The sequence below is a fragment of the Alligator mississippiensis genome, chromosome 4 (assembly GCF_030867095.1).
Source record: "Alligator mississippiensis isolate rAllMis1 chromosome 4, rAllMis1, whole genome shotgun sequence".
NCBI lineage: Eukaryota > Metazoa > Chordata > Crocodylia > Alligatoridae > Alligator > Alligator mississippiensis.
Genome location: NC_081827.1, coordinates 182,555,257 through 182,576,070, shown reverse-complemented (window position 1 = coordinate 182,576,070; position 20,814 = coordinate 182,555,257). Strand labels below are relative to the sequence as shown.

Genomic DNA, 20,814 nt, shown 5'->3' with positions numbered 1-20,814 from the left:
TGTAAACACTTTAGCTGTCATCTGTAAACCCCACAACAGCAACAATGTTGGATAGGTGGTCCTTCTGGATATTACTCTGCTGAATCGAGGTGTAGGTACTTTGCAGGGTTGGCACCAAAGGACTCAAAACTGTTCGGGATCATCTTTTTAAAGATGACAGTTTATAGCTTTGTTTGAAAAGACTGTTGGAAGTAATTTATTCTGTTTGCTAAAGATATTAAATAATTAATGATTTTTCCAATCTTCTACAACTACGCTAGCTGTATTTTTTCTACTTAGTGACCTTTACCAAGTTTGCCAATTTATTTTCTGGGAAGTATATGAGCTGATGCTGAAACCCGACCAGGACAGAACTTTGGAAATCTCTGGACTTTCCACATAAATACGTTTGACAACTTAACAAAATGATCCCGTTACTAGCTAGAGATTATAGACACACAGCTATCAAACAATTTTACAGAGAGAATATTACTTAATCACTGTATTCTTCGTTTAAAATATTAAATAATTTAATGAGAATGCAAAATAAGCACCTGGCTATAGAAACATTCAGTCCTCCCAGTTATACTCTTATTCATTAATCAGGCATTCTAGAAGAACTTGATTAAAATATTCTGCAAGTAAAATATCCCTAGGGAAATACATTTATTGTAGTTCCAACTTCAACATTAAATAAACCATCCAATTTCTTTAGCAGAACATCTAGGAAGTTAAAATAGTGAGAAGCATGTTTCACCAGGTTTATAGTAACCAATGTACTAAAATGTATAGATTTCAATTGAAATGTGAGGAACTGATTATCAAAAGCTGTCAAAAAAACAAAATTAATATTTGTAATTTTTGAAGTTTTTTTTAAAGTGCATTTATTTACTAAAAAGTCTACAAAATATGCAAGTTAGAATGTTCTACATGAATATCCTTCCCAATTTAATGTAATATTTATTTTTAGTTCCTGTATTTGTAAATTTTCCATAAAATCTTCAACAGATCTGCAATACTTTCACATTATATTAATACATGCACATTTTCTATTTCTGTAACCACATACATGCATACACAGTTCACTAGTACACTCGATCTGAATGAAATCATATTGCAAAATGTCTAAATCCTCCACAATGCAGAATTAGTTTTCTCTGCCCAGTTCCATCCATTTTATTTGAAGTTGACACAAAAGATATTTTATAAACAAAGTTCAAATGCCTGAAGCACAGATTACTACCAAAAGGTACTAAAATTGATTTTATTATGACTTAAACTACACCATCATGAAGAGTAGGCACACTGTAACTACAAAGCCCTGTTTGACGAATCTGGATTTGTTGAATCCTGGATACTCAATATTGCAAACTTTCACCAGCCATAATTGTTTGCACCGCTGGGAAATAAGACAATAAAGTTATAAGCAGACATCATATTTATCCCAGGATAAACCATTTTATCCTGGGACAAACTGCAAAATTGTTTAGACATTCATGTCTGTTGTCCTGGGATAAATCTTGAAAAGATTAATGGGATAAGAAGTACTAACAGTTTATCCCGGGACATTGCAAAGTGTATCTGAATGATCATCCTGAGATTACATCAATGAATCCATGGCAGAAAAGCAACACATTCAGCCACTCAGTACACCCTGATTAATGGGGCACTGTGTGTACACATCAATCCTGGACTATTTCTGTTCCAGGACACACACAGGCACAACGACTGCAATGCTGTTCCTACCATAAAATCTTACACTGGTTTCAACAAACTGCATGGCTCTTATGACTATATGTCAGCATACCCTTCAGAGATTTTCAAGTCTGATAATTGACTGCACATTCAAATATAAAATTGCACATTCAAATTCAAATATGCAAGTCTCCAAATACATAATACACCTATTATTTGCAATGTGTGATCCTTTGAACAGGTGTGCATAGTAAGGGGATATGCTACTTCAAACACACACACCTGTGGTCATCTGATTTGAATAAACATTCAACTGCATGCATCTCTGGTGGAGTGTTGCACATGCAGAGAATACAGGCACCTGTGAGTTTGACAAAGTCACTCAATACAAACACATAAGTATGTCAATGTCAGTTACTAAAACAAAAATACAGTCAAGCTTCCTTTCTTTTCTTCCTTTTTTCAGTAGTAGACACGTAGAATACAACAGCAACACGATACACACATTAGAACCTCCTTGGAAAGTCTGTAGCAGACCCTGTAATGCCCTGTCCATATCACAATGAAACCATCATAACCTATATTATGATGTGTTCAAGATGATACAACAAACAACAAGATTGTGTGTGGCAAATTAGTTTTAAAATGGTGAACAACATTATTGGAAACACATTTTAAAAGTAACTGTACTAAGACAGTCACTGTGTTAATCTGAAATCAAGGAGAAGGCAAGGTAGATTTGCAGTTTACAGACTAAATTAGAGAGATAAATAGCATAAGCTTTCATGAGCTAGAGCTCACTTCATCAGATGCTGTGAAAAGACATGCACAGAGCGCTGTACATAATGGAGAGAGTTATTTGAATACAAAAGTTATAAAGGGAAGGGGAAGGGGAAGAGGGCAGTGCTGAGAGAGGCATATAAGCAAAGAGCCCATAGGAACAAAGGGATCAGAAAAACGAATCCAGGTAATGTGATAAATATGTACAGTCCCTTGCATAAACCATATACAACACAATCCAGTCTGTGGATGATTTCTTGTTCTGCAAATTTCTGTACAAATCAGTTTCTAAAGGTTTGCTGCCTAAGAAAAGAGACCCTGAGATCAGAGATGGAGGGTCCAGGGAGGTCAAAATGTTCTGCCACTGGCCTTTGTGTCTTTCTAGAGCTGATGTCAGATCAGTGTTCAATTCTGGTCGTTACCTATACCTCCCAACTTGAGCACTTTAGACCATTAATAACCCCCAACCCCTCCTGGAAAAAGACAACCATCTGAAGGTAGTCATGGGAGATTATTCTGTCCTGGTTTACAGGCAGCCCTACAACCTCAAACGGCATCTCTCAAGCAATAAACTACATAATTTCCATTCTCGTTGAAGCACCATAATTTGCAGCAGACCCAGATGTCTGTTGTGCTTGAACAGCAACACACACCACATCATCACTGGACCAAATAACATCAATTATAACATCCAAGGTGCTTCAACTCTACCAATGCTATATATACCATCTGCTGCTTAAAGGGCCCCTCTACATGAAAGAATGAATAAATGCCAATCTAACAATCAGCTCCAGAAAGTCATGCATGCCCGTGGCAGAACACTTTAACCTCCTTGGACTTTCCAGATTTAGGTGCCTGTTGATCATTTTCTACCATTATTTTGGACCTGAGTACTCCAAAGATTCTAGTTTTTTCTTTATCTGGCCCTTGGTCAAGAGGTTATTATGCTGTATGTGCCACATGGAGCCTGTCCAATACACACAGGCAGTACTGCAGGCCATATCTTTGATATATCTCTGCCAAATGATATTGCCTCTGCCCCCTAGTGGGAGAAGCTTTCAGTCCACCTAGCCCACACTCCTTATTCATTAAGGGGTTGGTAACCTATAGCCTGCAGGCTGGATTTGGCTCTCAAACAGGTCCAAGACAGTACAGAGGATAGGAGATACAGAACTGCGCTGTACCAGCCACCCCCTCGAAAGCACTCCTCTCTACTAAGGAGCCTTTTGCTGCTTTGCATGTGTGCTTCCCTAGCTTAGAGGGGTCAGGAATCTGCAGCAAGAGAGAGTGCCAGCCACTGGCCGCTCTGGGGGAGGATGGAGACTTTCAGCCCATAGCCACAGTCAGGTCATAAGCTCTGGCCTGTGCAGGCAAAAGGCTGTTGACCTCTATTTTAGGCAAATCCCACATTACTCTCTATTTCCTTGCCATGATCCCATTACAAGGATATATGTGGCAGCTTGCCTGGCTGCTTCCCTGTGGTTCTACCCTGGGGACGGAGGCATTACCAAGCAGCCCACTAAATGGACTCACTGTGAGCCTAAAACCTGCCATAAATGAGAGGAATCAACAAAATTAAGGGCACCAAGGTCTAAGAGAAATACGCCAGTAGCATAGTTAATTGAAAGACGAAGATTTCCCTTTCAGACCTTAACAGTTTACTTTTTTTCAACACAGAAAATTCACGTACAATCACAACTACACATCAGATTTTCCTGAGGCCACAGGATCAAAGTGATCAAAGTTCTGGAATTAAAATGTAAAATCACTCAGCCTTCATTCCACTATTGACTTAATGCTATTTTTGCATAATAAAATCTAGGCATTTTAACCTAATGGGAAAGTGAGAATGTAGCTGTTCACAGTCACGTGTTCTTAGGGTCATTCCAAAATTTCTTGGTCACTCATGCAGCTGAGCAGAATACTGGAAAATCAACTCTGACAGAAAAATAATGCCAGCTTCCAGTTTCAAACAGAGTTCACCTCTTTCATATTATCACCAACTGTTGATTTAGCAGTGGATCTTAAATACTGCTACTACATAAATCATCCATGTGTTACTATATGAGCCTGTGTGATGACACTACACAATTATACTATCATAATTAATGCAAAATAGTTTTACTCTAACCTGAGATGTCAAAAGCTAAGTTTAAAAGGCACATCAGATTTTTCTCTTACCATCTCAACATATCCTTAGGGATTGGTGCTATGATTTTCGAGTGCTTTCCATATTTCTGTATACATTTCTGTATTTCCAAACACTGGAATTTCATTTAAGATTAAGATTTAACTCTGAATGTCCTGAGTTTGGAACTCTTGCTTCTGATATGAATTACATAGGATCCATAACTTTTTTTACCCTTAAATTCCATTTGTACATTTGTAAGGTTAATCCAAATTAAATATAGTCTTTATTAAGAAATTTGTATGGGATGACTGAACAAGTCAGCCAAAATGCTATCATGTGATATTTCTAATATTCTGATCATATTCCATATCAACCTTTAAGACTAACTTAAGGCAAGGTTTATCCATGGGTTCTCGATGTTCTAGTCCATTTCTAGAGCAGCAAAAACAGCCAGAGCATGTTAGTCAGTTTTCTCATTGCTTCTGATCCCTGCCTTCTCCTACATGCACATCCCAATTCACTCCTCTCTTTTACACATACCCTTGTGTACATGTACACTAATTTCTTCCTTCCATTCTGAATGCACACAAGAGTCTGCTGTGTGCGTAACTGTTCAACCATGAGGTAGGGGTAGGAGTAACTTTTTCTTTGGGATCTGAAAGTTTCAATGTGGATGGAGTTCACTATCACAGCCTAACAGCATGGGTAAAAACTACCGTGAGAGGATGGTATCAAATATTTCCCCTCATTCAGATCTTGTTCAGTAGAAATGGTTCAGGTAGTGAAACAAGGGAAAGCTAAGTTATGGCAGCCAGGAAGCTGCCTCTAATATTTTTCACTGCAATGAGTTTCTTCTCTTTTTAAGAAAGAACTATGATCCTCATCTGCAATAGCCTAATCTACATGGAAGCATCTCTCTGGAGAAACAGAAGGCCAAAGCCCTCAGATGTTTAATTAGTTTTACTCACTGAAGCCCAGACAAACCAGGGCAATGACAACTTCTTTTTAAAAAAGAGGTTAGTAGGCCTCTGCTCAAACCACAAGCATCAGGAGATGGTTTCTTGATTTTGCTTTATTCCCCTTTCAGTTCTACCTGTCATGGTCTCTCTCTCTCAACAATGACTAATGTTCAAGCGTACAGGTCAATTATTTTCAGCTACATCGGGAGCCTTTGGCTCTGCTGAGTGAAACATACATTTCTGGTTTGTTTATATATTTATACCCTTTTGTGGACGCAAGTAAGCTAGAAAAGGATAGACTGTGCTTTTACCCCTAAGAAAGACTATGCTGAATCACTGTTGAAATCAACCCATTCAAATGTAAATACAAATCATTAACAAATAGGGGATATTATTTAGGAATGAAGCAAAGCAGCCTACAGCCATCAAATGAGTGTATTCTATTTTTCTCTTCATAATACTATGCCAATACCACTTTCATATGAAACCAACCACTGAACTTTCTCTGTGAAATATGTGTAAAGGGGGGGGGGGGGGGGGGGGGTTGGTCCTTATTTGCGAGTAAATCTCAAACATAAAATTAGTCTTGAGTATTAAAATAATTGAGAAACACTGATGTCTGTCTATAACTTGGCTTAAAGAAATCACTTTTCTTTCATGTGACATTGTGCCAATTTTTTTTAGCATATGATGATACAATGATCACAAAGCAAGGAAAACCATATTCACAATTTTATGTCCAAATTTTGCAGCAGCTGATTGCCTCAGGTATAGTATTGTGCAAATCCAATAGAATTTCATTAAATGCACAGAGAGATTATTCAGAGGTGATGTGGTTCACCAACGCAATTTTCTGCCCAAATTGTGCACAAATATTCACATTTAGCTCTGCTTATCCCCTCAATATTGAGTTGGCAGATGCACAGTGAGGTTCCAATGTTAGGTCTGAAAGATCTGTAAAGCTCTGTTGATATTCATTTGTCTTCATGATCATTGGCTGTGAGGTCTAAAGGACAGTTTGGTGTCATCAAGCTGTAGACTATTTAGTGTTATCCGGGGTTCAGCACAAGAAGGCCAATTGTGCCAATTAACATCAGGTGATACAATCCTGCTCAAAATGCCTGGTTTGGAATGGTTGGTGGTCAATAGTTAGTGTCTTCATTAAAGGGCTTTCAGCGCTAAAAATTATTTCTACATCTGGTGTGACACTTTCAAGGCACAGTATTTTCAAGTATGTATATGACTGATGTAGCAAATCCTTAATTTTTTTTTATTAACACTACATGGCCACAGAAATTAATTTGAGGGGTACAATTTGAATATTTTTAAAAATGTAATATTTTAAAGAACCTGAATGCCAATTACGTGAATTGTAATGGTAATTTTTCCATTACCCCAGAGACAAACTTCCCATACTGAAGACCACGTGATGAATTAAAGAATTTTAGATGCCTGGTAGAGATTGATCTGTAGGTATGATTACACAGAATAATCAACTTTGAGTAGCCACAGAAAAAATATCTATCAAAGTGCTCTTAGGAGAAACAATTTTGTGGACAGTTACACTAGAGTGGGGGTGACACTCTAGACCCTGAAGGGGCTGTGAATTCAGGGATGGGGTGTGCAGTGATAGTGTTAATCCCTAACCCAGCAGATCAGAGAGCCACAATGAATAATATCACCATCATGCACCCTGCCACCAAATTCTAGGGTACAGAGTCTGACCAGGGCTCATTTCACCCGCAGCACAGCAAGCAATGGCTTTATTAACTCCTGTGGCTCCATGAGCTGACACTTTGGCTCAGGCACCCGTGGTGGTTAATGCCAATGCTGCTCATCAGACTGCTAGAGGCAGGTCCAGATCTAGCCTACAATGAGCTCTACAATCCAGTTCTAGCCCAGAGACCAAATGAGTTTGACATCCCTGAATTAGAGAAGGCATACGTGTATCATTTAGTGTAACATCACAGTATTTGAAAAGAATATATCTGAAATGTCAGATAATTCCTTTCACAACCACTACAATTTGCAATGCATCTACCTAGAAAAAATGAAGCCAAACTAACACCGATTGGTAACATGTAGCTCTTTTATTAAAAATGCATCAGACCCTTTCCCTTTCTCTCTAGTAATTGTAAACAAAGATGGCACTGGCTGAATCAAGATGACAAGCCCAGTACCACTTACCCATACCAGAAGCGGGGATCACTGGAAATGCAATGGTTGAGATTCCGGTGTGCCAAAGCCTTCTTTTTATTCAAGACAAACTCTTGTAATTTCATTTTTACTTCTGTGCTTGCCACTGCACCTGAAAGAGCAAAAAATAAAGAGCATATTTAACCAATGCCATTTCAGTGAAAGCATCAGCAAATTAAAATTTAAATACCTTGTGATGAAAGTTTCAAAAAGATTTAGAGCTAAATCTTTGACTCTGTAGCCAATGGAAAGGCATTTTTCCTAAGAACAAGAACAAAGTGCCTCCAGTAACGAGCTCTTCTCTACTATCTGGATTTGAACATAACTGCAATTTGTTTTAAAATGGAGATTTATTCAGAGATTTATCATTTCCTAAAAAAGCTTTCTAAAAAGGATTTTATACTTGCATAAAAGTAGACTTAGAATATAACACTTGTACTAGCATTCTAGCTTTCTTTTAATCAAAGGTGTTTAAAAAGAGGGGTCTTGTGCATACTCAAGATTTTAAATGTCACATCTGCAAGCAAAAGGGGAAATGAAACATGTCTCATATGCAGACTTTGTCTTGAGAAATTCTGCAAATAAGGATCTCTTTGTTCAAAGTATCTATGTATAATAAAAGCTACATAATATTCCAATTCATTTACAAGCCTGCAATCCATTTCTTCAAATAGAAAAAAATCTAGCATTAAAAAAAAAAAAAATATCAGTAATTTCAAAGCGTAGTGTTTAAATGTCAGCTATGAAATTTCTAATCATTACTTACTCCACAAGAGAGACTGGTCTGTTTCACTATGAAGATGGATTAAAATTATCATTCAGTTGTCAGAAGAGATTCTCAGACAGTATTTCTGATGGAGTAGTGCAAACAAAGTTTGGCAATCAGAGCATGTGGGAAATGGCGGCTCATCTATACCACAGTGTAAACCAAAAATTCCAAAGGAAAATACCTGGGCTGCAAGAAAATCAACTGGATAGAAACACACACTACCATAACAAGGGTAAAAAAAACTCAGCAAACAAAGTACGACAGAACAAGCTTCTGTCTCCTGAGATATACTCAATATTATGATGCCACTTGACAAGCAGAAAAAAAACAAACAATTTTTTTTTTTTTTGACCATGAAGAAAAACTCCTTGCAGTTTCTTGCTCAGCACTATTTTAAGATGCAGCATGGCTCGATATTTTAGATGGTCATAAATAGAAATTTGCTGTCTGGAACATTTCTCATTGTTTCTACATAAAGTAGTCCAGGCAGGTACCCCAATGAAGAAGTTAAAATGAGTAGCTGTATTTGAGTTTCTAGAGGCAGACAGTATAATGGAGAGGATAAAAGGAGGTGGGGTGGAGGAAGTAACTGAAAATGCCAAGCACAAGACACTGTCTGTCCAAATAATATTCTCTTATTCAATCAACTAACGTTTTATAAGTAATCAAATGCGGCTGCATTCTGGTAGGTTAAAGATGACATTATGTAGGAGGCACTGAGCCAAGTATTTATGGGTCATGAGATTTACAAAAACCTCTACTAGCAATTTATTCTTTTCCTTTAATTAGAAGCAGAAAGACACTACACAGATATAAGAAGATAAAGAAATAAAAGCCTTCTATTCTGTCCAATGCTGGAGACATAAGAAAATAAAAAAAAAAAAAAAGAGATCCTGGCATCATTTTAAGATGAGAAGCTCTGCAACCCTTCCGACCCATTTTCCAACCGCCTCAACTGACGGAACCAAGAGATTTGAGAGGGTCTGAAATAGACCTCCTATGGACTAATTCTGAATGCTTTACCATAAAATGGAGTGGACATCAGTTCTATTCAGATTTCTGTTTTTACACATTAAAAGAGAGTATACACAGAGATATAAGAACTGGGTAGTCCTTTTCTCTATATAATTCCGTATTAACTATTCACTTCTGAATGACTTTACATGAATTAAAAAATATTCCATTCTCTACTTATAATAGATAATATTAAGTCAGTGATAAAGCACATTTGAAGAAATGTATATATATTTTTTAATCAGTCTAAATCACAACAAATCATGTAATAACCAGGACAGAATTTAACATCACTTCAAACATTTCACTTGTTTACAGACTTATTTTTTTGGTTCCCAGCACTGCACTGAGACAGGCTCTTGTGTGCCATCACTGAAGTGAGTGAAACCAGGTAAATAAGTTTTGATAACAGAAACACTATACTGAATTAGATGCAATGCAATCTAAACTTTTGGGGACATGGACTATTGCTACGTTTGTCTAGAAAAGCGAAACCCTGAGCTTTACTGGGCCCATCTACATGCTCCTCTTTTAAGCAAACTTAGCCTAAAAAATTGCCATTTTTAAGGCACATTAAGGGGAGGGGGGTGTCTACACGTGTGTTCCCTTTAATACACCTTAAACATGGCAATTTAAAGCTATATAAGCCTAAATTTGATACTTGCATAAAGCAGGTATCAAATTTAGGTGTGAATAGCAAAGTCACATTAGCGCATGTGTAGATGCACTAAAGTGCATTAACATGGTGTGTGTCAATGAACACAAGCAACGTCAATGCACATTAGCGCATCTGCATGTGCACTAAGGTGACTTTGCTACACGCTCCTAAATTTAACGCACCTTGGGACCAGCTCTTGGTGGGAGACGCACAAGTGCAAGCCCATCACACCCCGTAAGAGGGAAGACCCCCGGCAGACACTAACCTGACCCCCAGCGTGGAGCCGGGAGGTAAGTGGGGCCTGCGGTGGGTGGGCACTAGCTAGAGGTGGCAGCTGAGCAGAGCCAAGGACAGTCACATCCGCCCCTCCCCTGGATCCTACTTAGCCCAGCCCACAGGGACCCATGCAACTGGAGCTGCACAAACAGACATGCTCTCGGCCCGGCATGTGAGCGTGGGAGTTTGCATGGAAGGGAGTGCAAAAGGGCTATCAGTGGGCACTCTCGCTCCTGAGTTGCCCCTCAGCTGCCCCACGCACAGCATGGCTCACCCCATGCCTGCTGTACCCCCAGGCAGCCGAAGCCCCCCACGCCAAGGACAGTCCTCTGGCACTGGACATCAAGTAAATGGGATGAGGGACCAACCCTCTCTACCCTCCCACCACCAGTTAGGGACTCGGGGACCCAGGGAAATCCCCCTGGCTGCGCAGAAGGTCAGGTAGTTAAGAGATCCCCCTACAGGCAGCTGCTCGAACCTGCTTGCCAAGCCTCAGCAGCAGCAGTAGCAGCTGGTGAGGGCCATGTGGAGGCAATAACACCCACCTGGTCTCCCGTTTATACAAACACCTGGCGGGGGGCACATGACCAGAGCTTGCCCTGCAATATAACAGATACACACTGCACTGCCAGGCTTCCTGGTCTGGATGAACTACATCCCCCCTCCCCCCAGTACCTTGGAGGCCTCCACCCACGCAGAACCTATGGTCCCAGCCTTCAAGCAGACAGAGCCCTTGACAGCAGACAGTGATGGCTGCCTGGCATGTCTGCTGGAATCAGGGGTATGAGCGCTCCCACTTGTCAGATGTACTCACTGCTGGAAACTCTGAAGGACCAGGTGAGGGAGCTACAGGAGGAGGTGGACAGGTTACAGACCATCAAAGAACACAAGGCAGAGATTGATGCCTATTGCAAGGCCCTGCACCTGGAGGAGGAGGCCACAAGGAGACCACGGAAACCAGGCAGGAGCGCAGGCCTGAACAAGATGCTCCAACCAATAGCTGATGGACACTGGTGACATCAGGACCTAAGCCATGACGTGCATCAGTTGTCCCACCAATAACCCTACACAACAGCTATGAAGCCCTTACACCATTGGTGGTTGATGCATCCATACAGGATCAAGCAACCCAAGCAAGGAAACAACGTAGCGTGATAGTCATAGAAGACTCCCAGCAGAAGGACACAGAAGGAGTCATCTATCATCCAGACCCCTTTGCTCGAGAGGTCTACTACCTTCTAGGAGCCAGGATCAGAGATGTTATAGCAAGGATCCCTAAACTGGTCTGCCCTACTGATCACTACCCCATGCTACTTGTTCACATGGGCACCAACAATACGGCATGAAGTAGCCCTGGGAGGATCATGAAAGATTACAAAACCATGGGAGTGAAGGACCTTAGGAGCAGAGGTGATCTTCTCCTCAATCCTCCCAGTCAGGGGCTGTGGCCATTGGAGGGAGAAGTGCATGAAGGAGGTCAACCGAAGGCTTCGGAGATGGTGTCACTGTGTGGGCTTTGGACACCTTGACCTTGATGCGCAGTTTAACTACAGCGGTCGACATGCAAGGGATACTATTCATCTCATAGGCAGAGGGAAGAAGCTCTTCGTTATGAGAATCACCAACTTGTTGAGGAGGGCTTTAAACTAGGCACATCCAGGGGCTGGGGAGAAGGTTCCACTGCTGTGCTCAAATCCTCTAGCCACAATGACACAGGGGAGGGCGTTCAAGCAATGGACATCCAGATAAGTACTAACAGGCGGCGTGACAGAAAACCTGAGGCAACCAGCAGGGAACTCAGGTGCCTTTATGGGAATGCCAGAACTATGGGAAACGAACAGGAGGAACCGGCCCTCCTTCTGGTTGAAGAGGAATTTGATCTGATTGGGCTGACAGAGACCTGGTGGGATGATGCACACAATTGGACAGTGAACAATGAGGGCTATAGGCTTTACTGGAAGGATCAGGTCGGAAAGAAGGGAAAAGGTGTGCCCCTCTATGTGAAAGAACAGTACTCCTCCCTACAGGTCATGTTTGACAACAGGGAAAGGTCCCTTGAGTCCCTTTGGGTCAGGATACAAGGGGAACCAGGAGAGGGAGACCTGATGGTGGGAGTCTACTACAGGCCTCCCTCCCAAGAGGAGAAGTGTGATCAGGCATTCTCTGGAGCGCTGACTGAGGCAGCTTGCACTAGAGACATGATTGTCATCATGGGTGACTTCAACTACCCTGACATCTGTTGGGAGGACCACTCAGCCACCTCCAGCAGGTCAGCCAACTTTTTCTGTTTCAAACACAGGTTGTGGAAAGGCCTCTCTAGATTTGGTGCTGACCAAGGGGGAGGGCATTGTCAGAACCCAGTAGTTGTATGCCTATGGCACAGTGGAATCTCCCGCCACAGTGGAATCTCCTGTCACAGTGGAATCTCCCGCTGTCAATCATTCTGAATGCTATGGCACAGTGGAAAATTCCGCTGGTGGCAGTAACTAGGTCATGGTGGAAAATTCCGCTATGTCAGAACCCAATAACTACATGCCACTGTAAAGGAAAATTACAGCTTAGAAAAAGTTCCCACCAACTTTATACAAACACGCACACCACCATTGGCCAGTTCCAAATTATTCATATTTGGCGACTAGTGATTGGCTTGCTAGCCATATAAAAGTTAAAGCAGTTTCCGCCCACGTTGCAGAACTCCGTGCACATCTCGGAGTGAACCTGGCGGACTGATCACCCACCAACGACTCCCCGTCACCAACCCTCCCGACGTACCCCCAACCCCGGTACCGCAGCAAGCCAATTACGAAAACTTCGTCCCGGTTCTCTTACATTTTAAGAGAGTCTTTGCTACGTTTGTAACTGCAACTAAGCCAGTCAACTCTGCCTGCGCCCATACATCAGTGGCATAAGTAAACAATCTATTTGTTACCAATACGCATCCGTGCCTAATTCCACTCCACTCGTCAAAGTACCCACCTGACATTCCGGGCTCCCGGCCAGGGCCCGGCAGCCGGTCAGCCACCACAGGCATGAGAAGTGGTGGTACTCTGAGCAACAGAGATCATGACCTGATAAGGTTCACCATCCACTGTAAGACTGGGAAATCAGTCAGCAGAGCAGAAGTCCTATATTTCAGGAAGGCAGATTTTGGCAGGCTCAAAAAGAGGCTAGCTGAAGAGGCTCTCTGCAACCAGCAACTGGACGATTTGGGAGTTCAGGAACCCTGGTGCTTCTGTAAGGAGGCATTTCTCACAGCTCAAAAACAGGCCATCCCCACATGGACAAAAAGCAGGAAAGGAGCCAAAAAACCCACTTGGTTCAACAAGGATATTATGGAGCTATTGGAAAAGAAAGAAGAAACATAAAAGCAATGGAGAAATGGATCAGCTAACAGAGAGGAATACACCTGTATCGCCAGGGCCTGCAGATACGAGACATGGAAAGCTAAGACAGGCATGGAGATCAAGCTGGCAACCAGCATAAAAGACAACAAAAAGACCTTCTACAGATACATAGGGAGCAAGAAAAAAAAAAAAAAAAAAAAAAATCAGGATCCACTATGGGACCCCTACTGAATGCTCAGGGGCAGCCCACAGTTGATGCCCGTGAATGAAAAGGAAGAACTCCTAAATACATACTTCATGTTGGTATTTCTGGAACCTAATGGGAGCTGTTTGCCTAACCAGAGGCCCAGGGAATGTGGGGAAGACAACAGATTACATGGAATCAGTCTGGAACAGATGAGGGATCTCCTGCACCTGGATACTTTCAAGTCTGCTGGGCCAGATGACCTGCACCCGAGAGTCCTAAAAGAACTTGCTGAGCTTCAAGCAGCACCACTGACAAGGCTGTTTGAAGAATCATGGAACTCAGGAGTGGTCCTGGACGACTGGAAGAAGGCCCATCTTTAAGAAAGAGAAGAGGGACGACCTGGCAAACTACAGACAGGCCAGCCTGACTTTGGTCCTGGGTAAAATCTTTGAAAAATTTGTTAAGGAGGCCATCAATAACAAGCTGGCAACTGAAGGGGTGTTACAAAGCAACCAGCGGTAGATCACGCCTGACTAACCTAGTGTCCTTCTACGACAGGGGCGGGCAAAATACGGCCTGTGGGCCAGATGCGGCCCACCAGACCATTCTATCTGGCCCATGGGGCCCCTAAAAAATTTAGAAAATTAATACATATCTGCTCCTGGCTGCCTGTCATGCAGCCCTCAATGGCTTGCCAAAACTCTGTAAGCGGCCCTCCACCTGAAATAATTGCCCGCCCCTGTTCTACGACCAGGTAACTGGCCATCTGGATGAGGGACATGAGGTCGACATCATTTACTTCAACTTCAGTAAAGCCTTTGACTCTGTTTTGCACAAGATTCTCTCAATTAAACTGGAGGGTACTGGTCTGGACCTGTCTACAGTGAGGTGGGTGGAAAACAGGGTTAGAGGCCACTACCAGAGAGTTGTAATAGATGGGTTGGTCTCATCCTGGAGGCCCATCTCCAGTGGTGTTCCCCAGGGATCGGTGCTTGGACCTGTGCTCTTTAATATATTTATGAATGGCTTGGATGAGGGGATGGAAAAAGCTCAATGATTAAGTTCACAGATCTCACCTAAATCTAACCCCTGCTACTGAAGGAGCCTTGGACACTGATAACACCTTGGTCTCTCCCCCTTTTTTCCTCTGGTCCACATAGTTTTTGAAGGACTGAAATATTTTGTGTAAAGTCTTAGGCTTGTTATAGGGAATTTGGGTGTTGCTTTAATGACTTGCTGCATACAGCTGGTTAGGCCAAATGACAGATCTCTTAATTTCTGTGAAATTGCTGAAATTGGACACATTAATAGGTATATTTCTCTTCTGACATTTGAAGAATGGTATCTAATAAAGCAGGTATTGTTAAGGAAAATGACTTCTGTAAGATCATTATGCATCAGTTGGAAACTCATATGATCATCATCCTGGGAAAGCAAACCAGCAAGGCAGGCACTAGAATTAGTAAATGGTGAGAATGTAACGTCTGAGGGTGGGGCAGAAGTCAGAACAGACAACTCCCACAAATACAAATGACAGCACAGAACCCAGTGGCACATACTTTAAAGATGGAAAGGAAGGGACAAGATGAAAGTGGTAGGATTAGAATAGAAGGCCCTATAGCTGTCCTAGGCCTTGTCTCTAGGGCAGTACGTGAGAATCAAGAAGTCACTGTGAAAGAGGTATCATTCCAGAGGCAATGTGAGAACGGTAGTGGGAAGAGTGAGATTCAAAGAAACAGAGGAAGGAAACATCACATCACAAAGGGTAGCACATTTATTTGTGAAGGACTGGGGAATGAAGATTAGACTAGCTAATAAAGAACTGGTGACAGTGTAACAAAAAGTAAGGGCAGCCATGCTTGTTACATTATAAAGACCTAAGGTCCAGAAAATAGCTCACTTGACTATGCTCATTACGATCTTTTCCTTTTGTATTGCAATCATGGAAATTATGCTTTGATTCAAATGCATCATGACAGTACATTTTAACTCACATGAGACAGGTTGATCTCCTGAGATGAGAAGGCATGGGCATGGAATGCCATTATATTACTTGAAATATGTTTGTTACATCCTTTTAAAAAAACCTATAAAATGATGAGGGGAATGAGTGCACTTAGTATTTGGTCCCTACTTTCTAGTCTTAAGGCTGCTTGAACTAATTATGTTTAGCAAGATTTTATGAAATGAGAAACATGTTTTAAACCATTCATCAGAGGTTAGCTACATTAATTATTAGAAACCATACCACCTTTCAAATCAAAGTATTTTAAAAATAAAGATAAAAATCCTGTTTCCATGGTTACCACAGAACATCCCCAGGTTCTGTTCTTTCCTCCATACCTATCTACATTTCATTAAAAAAATATGCTTAAGATCATTTGAAATGTTTTATAATCACTCAGACACTTGTATTAATTTTTAAGTTATTGTAATGTAAATATAACAATACATATTTGATAGAAAGAACAGATAAAACAGTCCATACAAAATCATCAATTGATATGAATGAAGTACCCTGAGTATAGAAAGTGAAAGGGAAATATTAATAATACAGATTTAGCCTCTATCTCCAAAAATAAGGGGGATGTGGAAAGGAGACATTTCTTCTCCACAAAAGACCCTATGTTTGGGTCCGCATGAGATATCCTATCTAGCCATCACTCGTAAACCCTACACTATCACGTCTCACTTTTCCTTCCTTTTACTCCCCTCATGGAAAATTGAAAATGGAGATTTGAATGGAATTTAAAAGGCACAAGGAACGTTTTTTTAAAGGACTTTCTGACCAATCCTGTAAAACTATTTTGGTTTGTTACATTCTGTAGAGTTTTTAGAGCACAGTAATAAAACAATAAGAGTTTGTGAATATTTTTTCTTTTGACATCCTTTGTGATTCAGTTACGAGAAATAGCATTTAACAGTAAATGAAAAAAAATCCTCTGAAATTTTGCCTATTTATGGCCGTCAAAACATACTCTGTTGTTTAATCCTTTTTAAATCAGTTAAATGAGATGACAAGTGGATGTGTCAAAAGGATTAGAAACAGGACCTCCTGCACGGTTTGGGCATCTGCTCATATATGCCCTAAGCTGACCATTATGTGCACATTGTTTAAAGGCCTATGAGAAATGAGCTGATGGGTCTAGTTGAGCTTCTACTGAATATTCACAATGTGGAACTACAATTAGTGCTTTTGTTAGCTGCCTCACTTTGAACAGGGATGAAATAACTGAAGTACACCTTGAGCACTAGATTGGGGTCTTTCTAGGTTGGGGGTAAGGCAAAGTGGGAGGCAAGCCTTCTCTTCTACTGCTGATGTGACCAAACTTCTGCTCTAGAGGCCTGAAGCTTTCAACACCGCTTTGTGACAAACAACTTTCAATTTCACTTATGAAAAGGATAGGAATAAGAAAGCAAAATGCTTTTGATAAGAGGTTTTGGGTGGCCATAATCATTTTAACACATCTTTTTACACACTCCTCCCTAGTTATTATATACCCAAGAGCAAACCACGCTTTGTAAGCTGTAAAAGAACTACTTTCAAAATGAAAATACTTTAAAAACATAATTGAGGGCTCAAATAGAGTTTCATTTTAGAGAAACCAAAAAAAGGAATGCACTGTACATCTGGTATATTTTATGGTTTTAATATTCTCAGTCCATTAGGAATGCTACCAAATGTACTTTAAAATGTTAAAATCAAATGAAGGGACATGATATGCTTCCTTTTGAAAAATACTAAAATGGCATTCAGTGAAGCAAAAATTAAGATAAAGCACAGAACAGCACTTCTCTTTCTTTGCCCTTAATCCACTCTAACACTTACAACATGAGCTGTTCATGTAACCAGTCCTTGTATGGGAGCATTGCACACTATCTTTCTACAACCATCTCTTGAACTTCTACGGTTTCTATTTGCCTCCAATAAACTTCATTAGAGAAAAACATCTGTCTTGCTGCTACTTACTTTCTTTTCCTTTCTCTTTATTTTTGAGCTGCTGTAGTTTCTGTTCTCTATGCTGCTTCTCTAGCTCCTGCTCCTGTCGGTGTTGTTCCAACTTCCTCTGGTGCTCCAAGAGTTCTTGCTGATGTTTCATTGCTAGCATCTCCTGCTGTTGCTACAGAAAAAGGAAAAGAAAATGGAGCAAATGAACACACACTGACTACCAAAAACTTTAATTTCATAATTCACTAAATAGTGGCTGTTATAAAATTGATACTGATGTTTAATTCATAAATACAAACAATCAAGCAAACAAACCCCCCCAAAAACGACATATTTTCCCTTCTGCAAAAGGTTCCTGTATTAGGATGTTCCTGTATCACTCCCTTCAACCTTATTCCCAGGTGAAAACAATATGCATGCTGAGATGTAGCTAGTATGCCTGTGCAAATAGGGAAGTAATCGATTCGGAGGACAATGACTCGACTCAGAGATTCGGATCACTGTCCCAAATCGATTCGGCCAAATCGGCTTCAGAAGATTTCATAGATTTTCATAGACATTTGGCACTGATTTGGAGAGATTCAGCCATATACTATAATAGGGAATCACTGAAATACTTTTAACTTTGTCATTTTTTGGCAGATTAACAGCAAGGATGGTAGCCTCTTCTGAGGGCACGAAGCCTGCCAAGTTTCAAGGAGATAGGTGCACGGGTTTCTGGGAAACTGTACCTCATACTGCTGAAAGCAAAACTTGTGTCACCTGTGTGTTAAGGCAGATTTGGATGAAAACAGCAGGGATGGTAGCCTGTAACAGGGGGCTTTCCCAGTGCTAGTCAGATCTCTGCCTGCCCACCTGTTTCTGGGCCAGCCACCTGCCCCTCTTCTGCTCAAGCAGAAATAGTTCACAAAAGGGACAGAAAGGCTGAAGACAGAGACTTATGTGCTGTTTCTATGTCCCTCCCACAGAACACGGATTGGAAGGGGACTCAGGGAAAGATCAGTCATTGGCCAGCTATAGATGTCAGTCTTTCCCCCCCTGCTTCTTCTCAGTTTCTGTTCCCCTGAAAGACTGCCTTCCGAATCTCCGAAACTTTTCCTGAATCTATTCTGAATTGATTTGGAAGGTTTTTTTGGTCTCCCGATTCCATTCGGATTTGGTGATTCGGCCTCCAAATCAATCCAAATCTTCTCCGAATCGAATCAGCGACCGAAGTTTCACACACCCCTAGCAGCTAGCCCCTTGCTCATATGGTGCAGGAAGCTTCTGACCTATCCTTCATGCCCTGAGCTGAGACTAGTTACAGAGTCCTGCTACTTATGAGCATCTAAACATTTTGCCTAAATGTCATTTGTCTTCCCTAACTTGGTGATAAGCCCTCAAAATGTTTCAGTTGTAATCCACATAGTTATTGTCCCCACATCTACAGAGGTGGGGACAATGACTATACCCAGGAAAGTATTGTACCAGTGTCTTATTGTCTTCAAGAGTTCCTGATGGTGTGGGGAGCATCTTCTGCAGCTAAAAAGGGGCTAAGAGCTCCAAGACAAATAGGTTCCCAAACCAATTAATCACAGGCACTGCAGGCAGGTTATTATTACTTATACCACACCAAATTGTCATAATTATTTTAACATTATTCCTTCGTGGAATTATGTCTTAAGGATACATGAACAAACATTTAACTGAGGCCCTGGACACATAAGGGGAATTCAAGCATGAAATCCAGGACTGCATTGATGTGATGCATCAGGACTAAATGAAGAGTAGGCCAGTGCAATCTACCCTCTAATGTACAGCAAACTGCCTTAGTGAAAGTCCATTTTTGTGCTGGAACTATAGGCGTTTTCACACGTGCTGTGGGACGTGGCACTGGGCACTTTAATTAGTGAGCCGGGCTAATTATAAGTGCTTGTATATCCCGTGCATCATGGCACTACATTACACACTTGTACTCTGTACCCAATATCAATACAGTTACACTGATAGAAAGTTCTCTTAATTTAGTCTGGACCTCACCTCACTGTTTTCTTGCTATTGTGCATTTTTACCTAAGGCACAAACATCTGTAAGTGTTCTTAAAACAAAGTATTTTAATGGATCATTACACACAAAAAAGTCTATGTTAAAGAAATATCATTGGAGTTACAACACCAAGCACTCGGAAGTTAGGTAATGCCAGAATTAAGGTGGTCGGTCTCTGCAAACTGAATTCAGTTCCCATGTGTGCACTTTATGACGCTCTTTAGTTATGCAACCACATACCATTTTCCCACATTGTCTTAGCACAGGGCGGGAGTGCTCAGGGAATGGGGCAACTATTCAAATTTTATTTTATTTTCCTCTTAACTCATGCCCTTATTTACTGCATAACAGCCACACCCAAAATTAACTGCAGGATGTTTTATTTCCTTTCCAGCTTTTTTGTGGTATTCATCACTACTATGTATACCTAACAAAACATGAATATGACTTTGGAACAGCCTTCTAAAGTAAGTTATTCCCCCACCCAGCTGCTCCTTGCACCTTTACAAAACTGGATGATCCTAGTATGGGGAAAGCTTGGGGAGCAGTGACTGCTCCAATCCTCCTGTTCCAGGGGGAAGGGGGACCTAAGGCCCCTGCGCATCCCTCAGACCAGAGTGGGTTGCTCCTCTGCTTGGCTCATGGTAGCTGGATCCTGTACCAAGCAGCCAATAGGAGTGCAATCTGCCTAGCCAGTGTCCTGCTGGGTCAGGCCAAGATAGCAGCTCTGAAAAGCTGTAGAAACTAGCTCCCAGGAGCTTGCTCTGATGCCACCCTCAAACTCTTCGACTTTCTGGTCTAAGAAGCAAGCCACATTTGAATTGGGACACTTCACCTTGCAACAAAGTGTGG

General features: G+C 41.3%; 1 protein-coding gene across 8 annotated transcripts in view; it reads right to left on the bottom strand.

Moving 5' to 3' along the window:
* HDAC4 (histone deacetylase 4) overlaps positions 1 to 20,814 on the bottom strand; it is a 426,792-nt gene that overhangs the window by 154,959 nt on the left and 251,019 nt on the right. For 6 of the 8 annotated variants that reach the window (XM_019492149.2, XM_019492145.2, XM_014594242.3 and 3 more), the window contains 2 exons: positions 17,959 to 18,109; positions 7,732 to 7,852 (listed from right to left, as the gene is read on the bottom strand). In XM_019492149.2, coding sequence (XP_019347694.1) covers positions 7,732 to 7,852; positions 17,959 to 18,109 — 272 coding nt within the window. The remainder of the gene's footprint in view (positions 1 to 7,731; positions 7,853 to 17,958; positions 18,110 to 20,814) is intronic. The other 2 variants (XM_019492147.2, XM_019492148.2) reach the window with 1 other exon arrangement.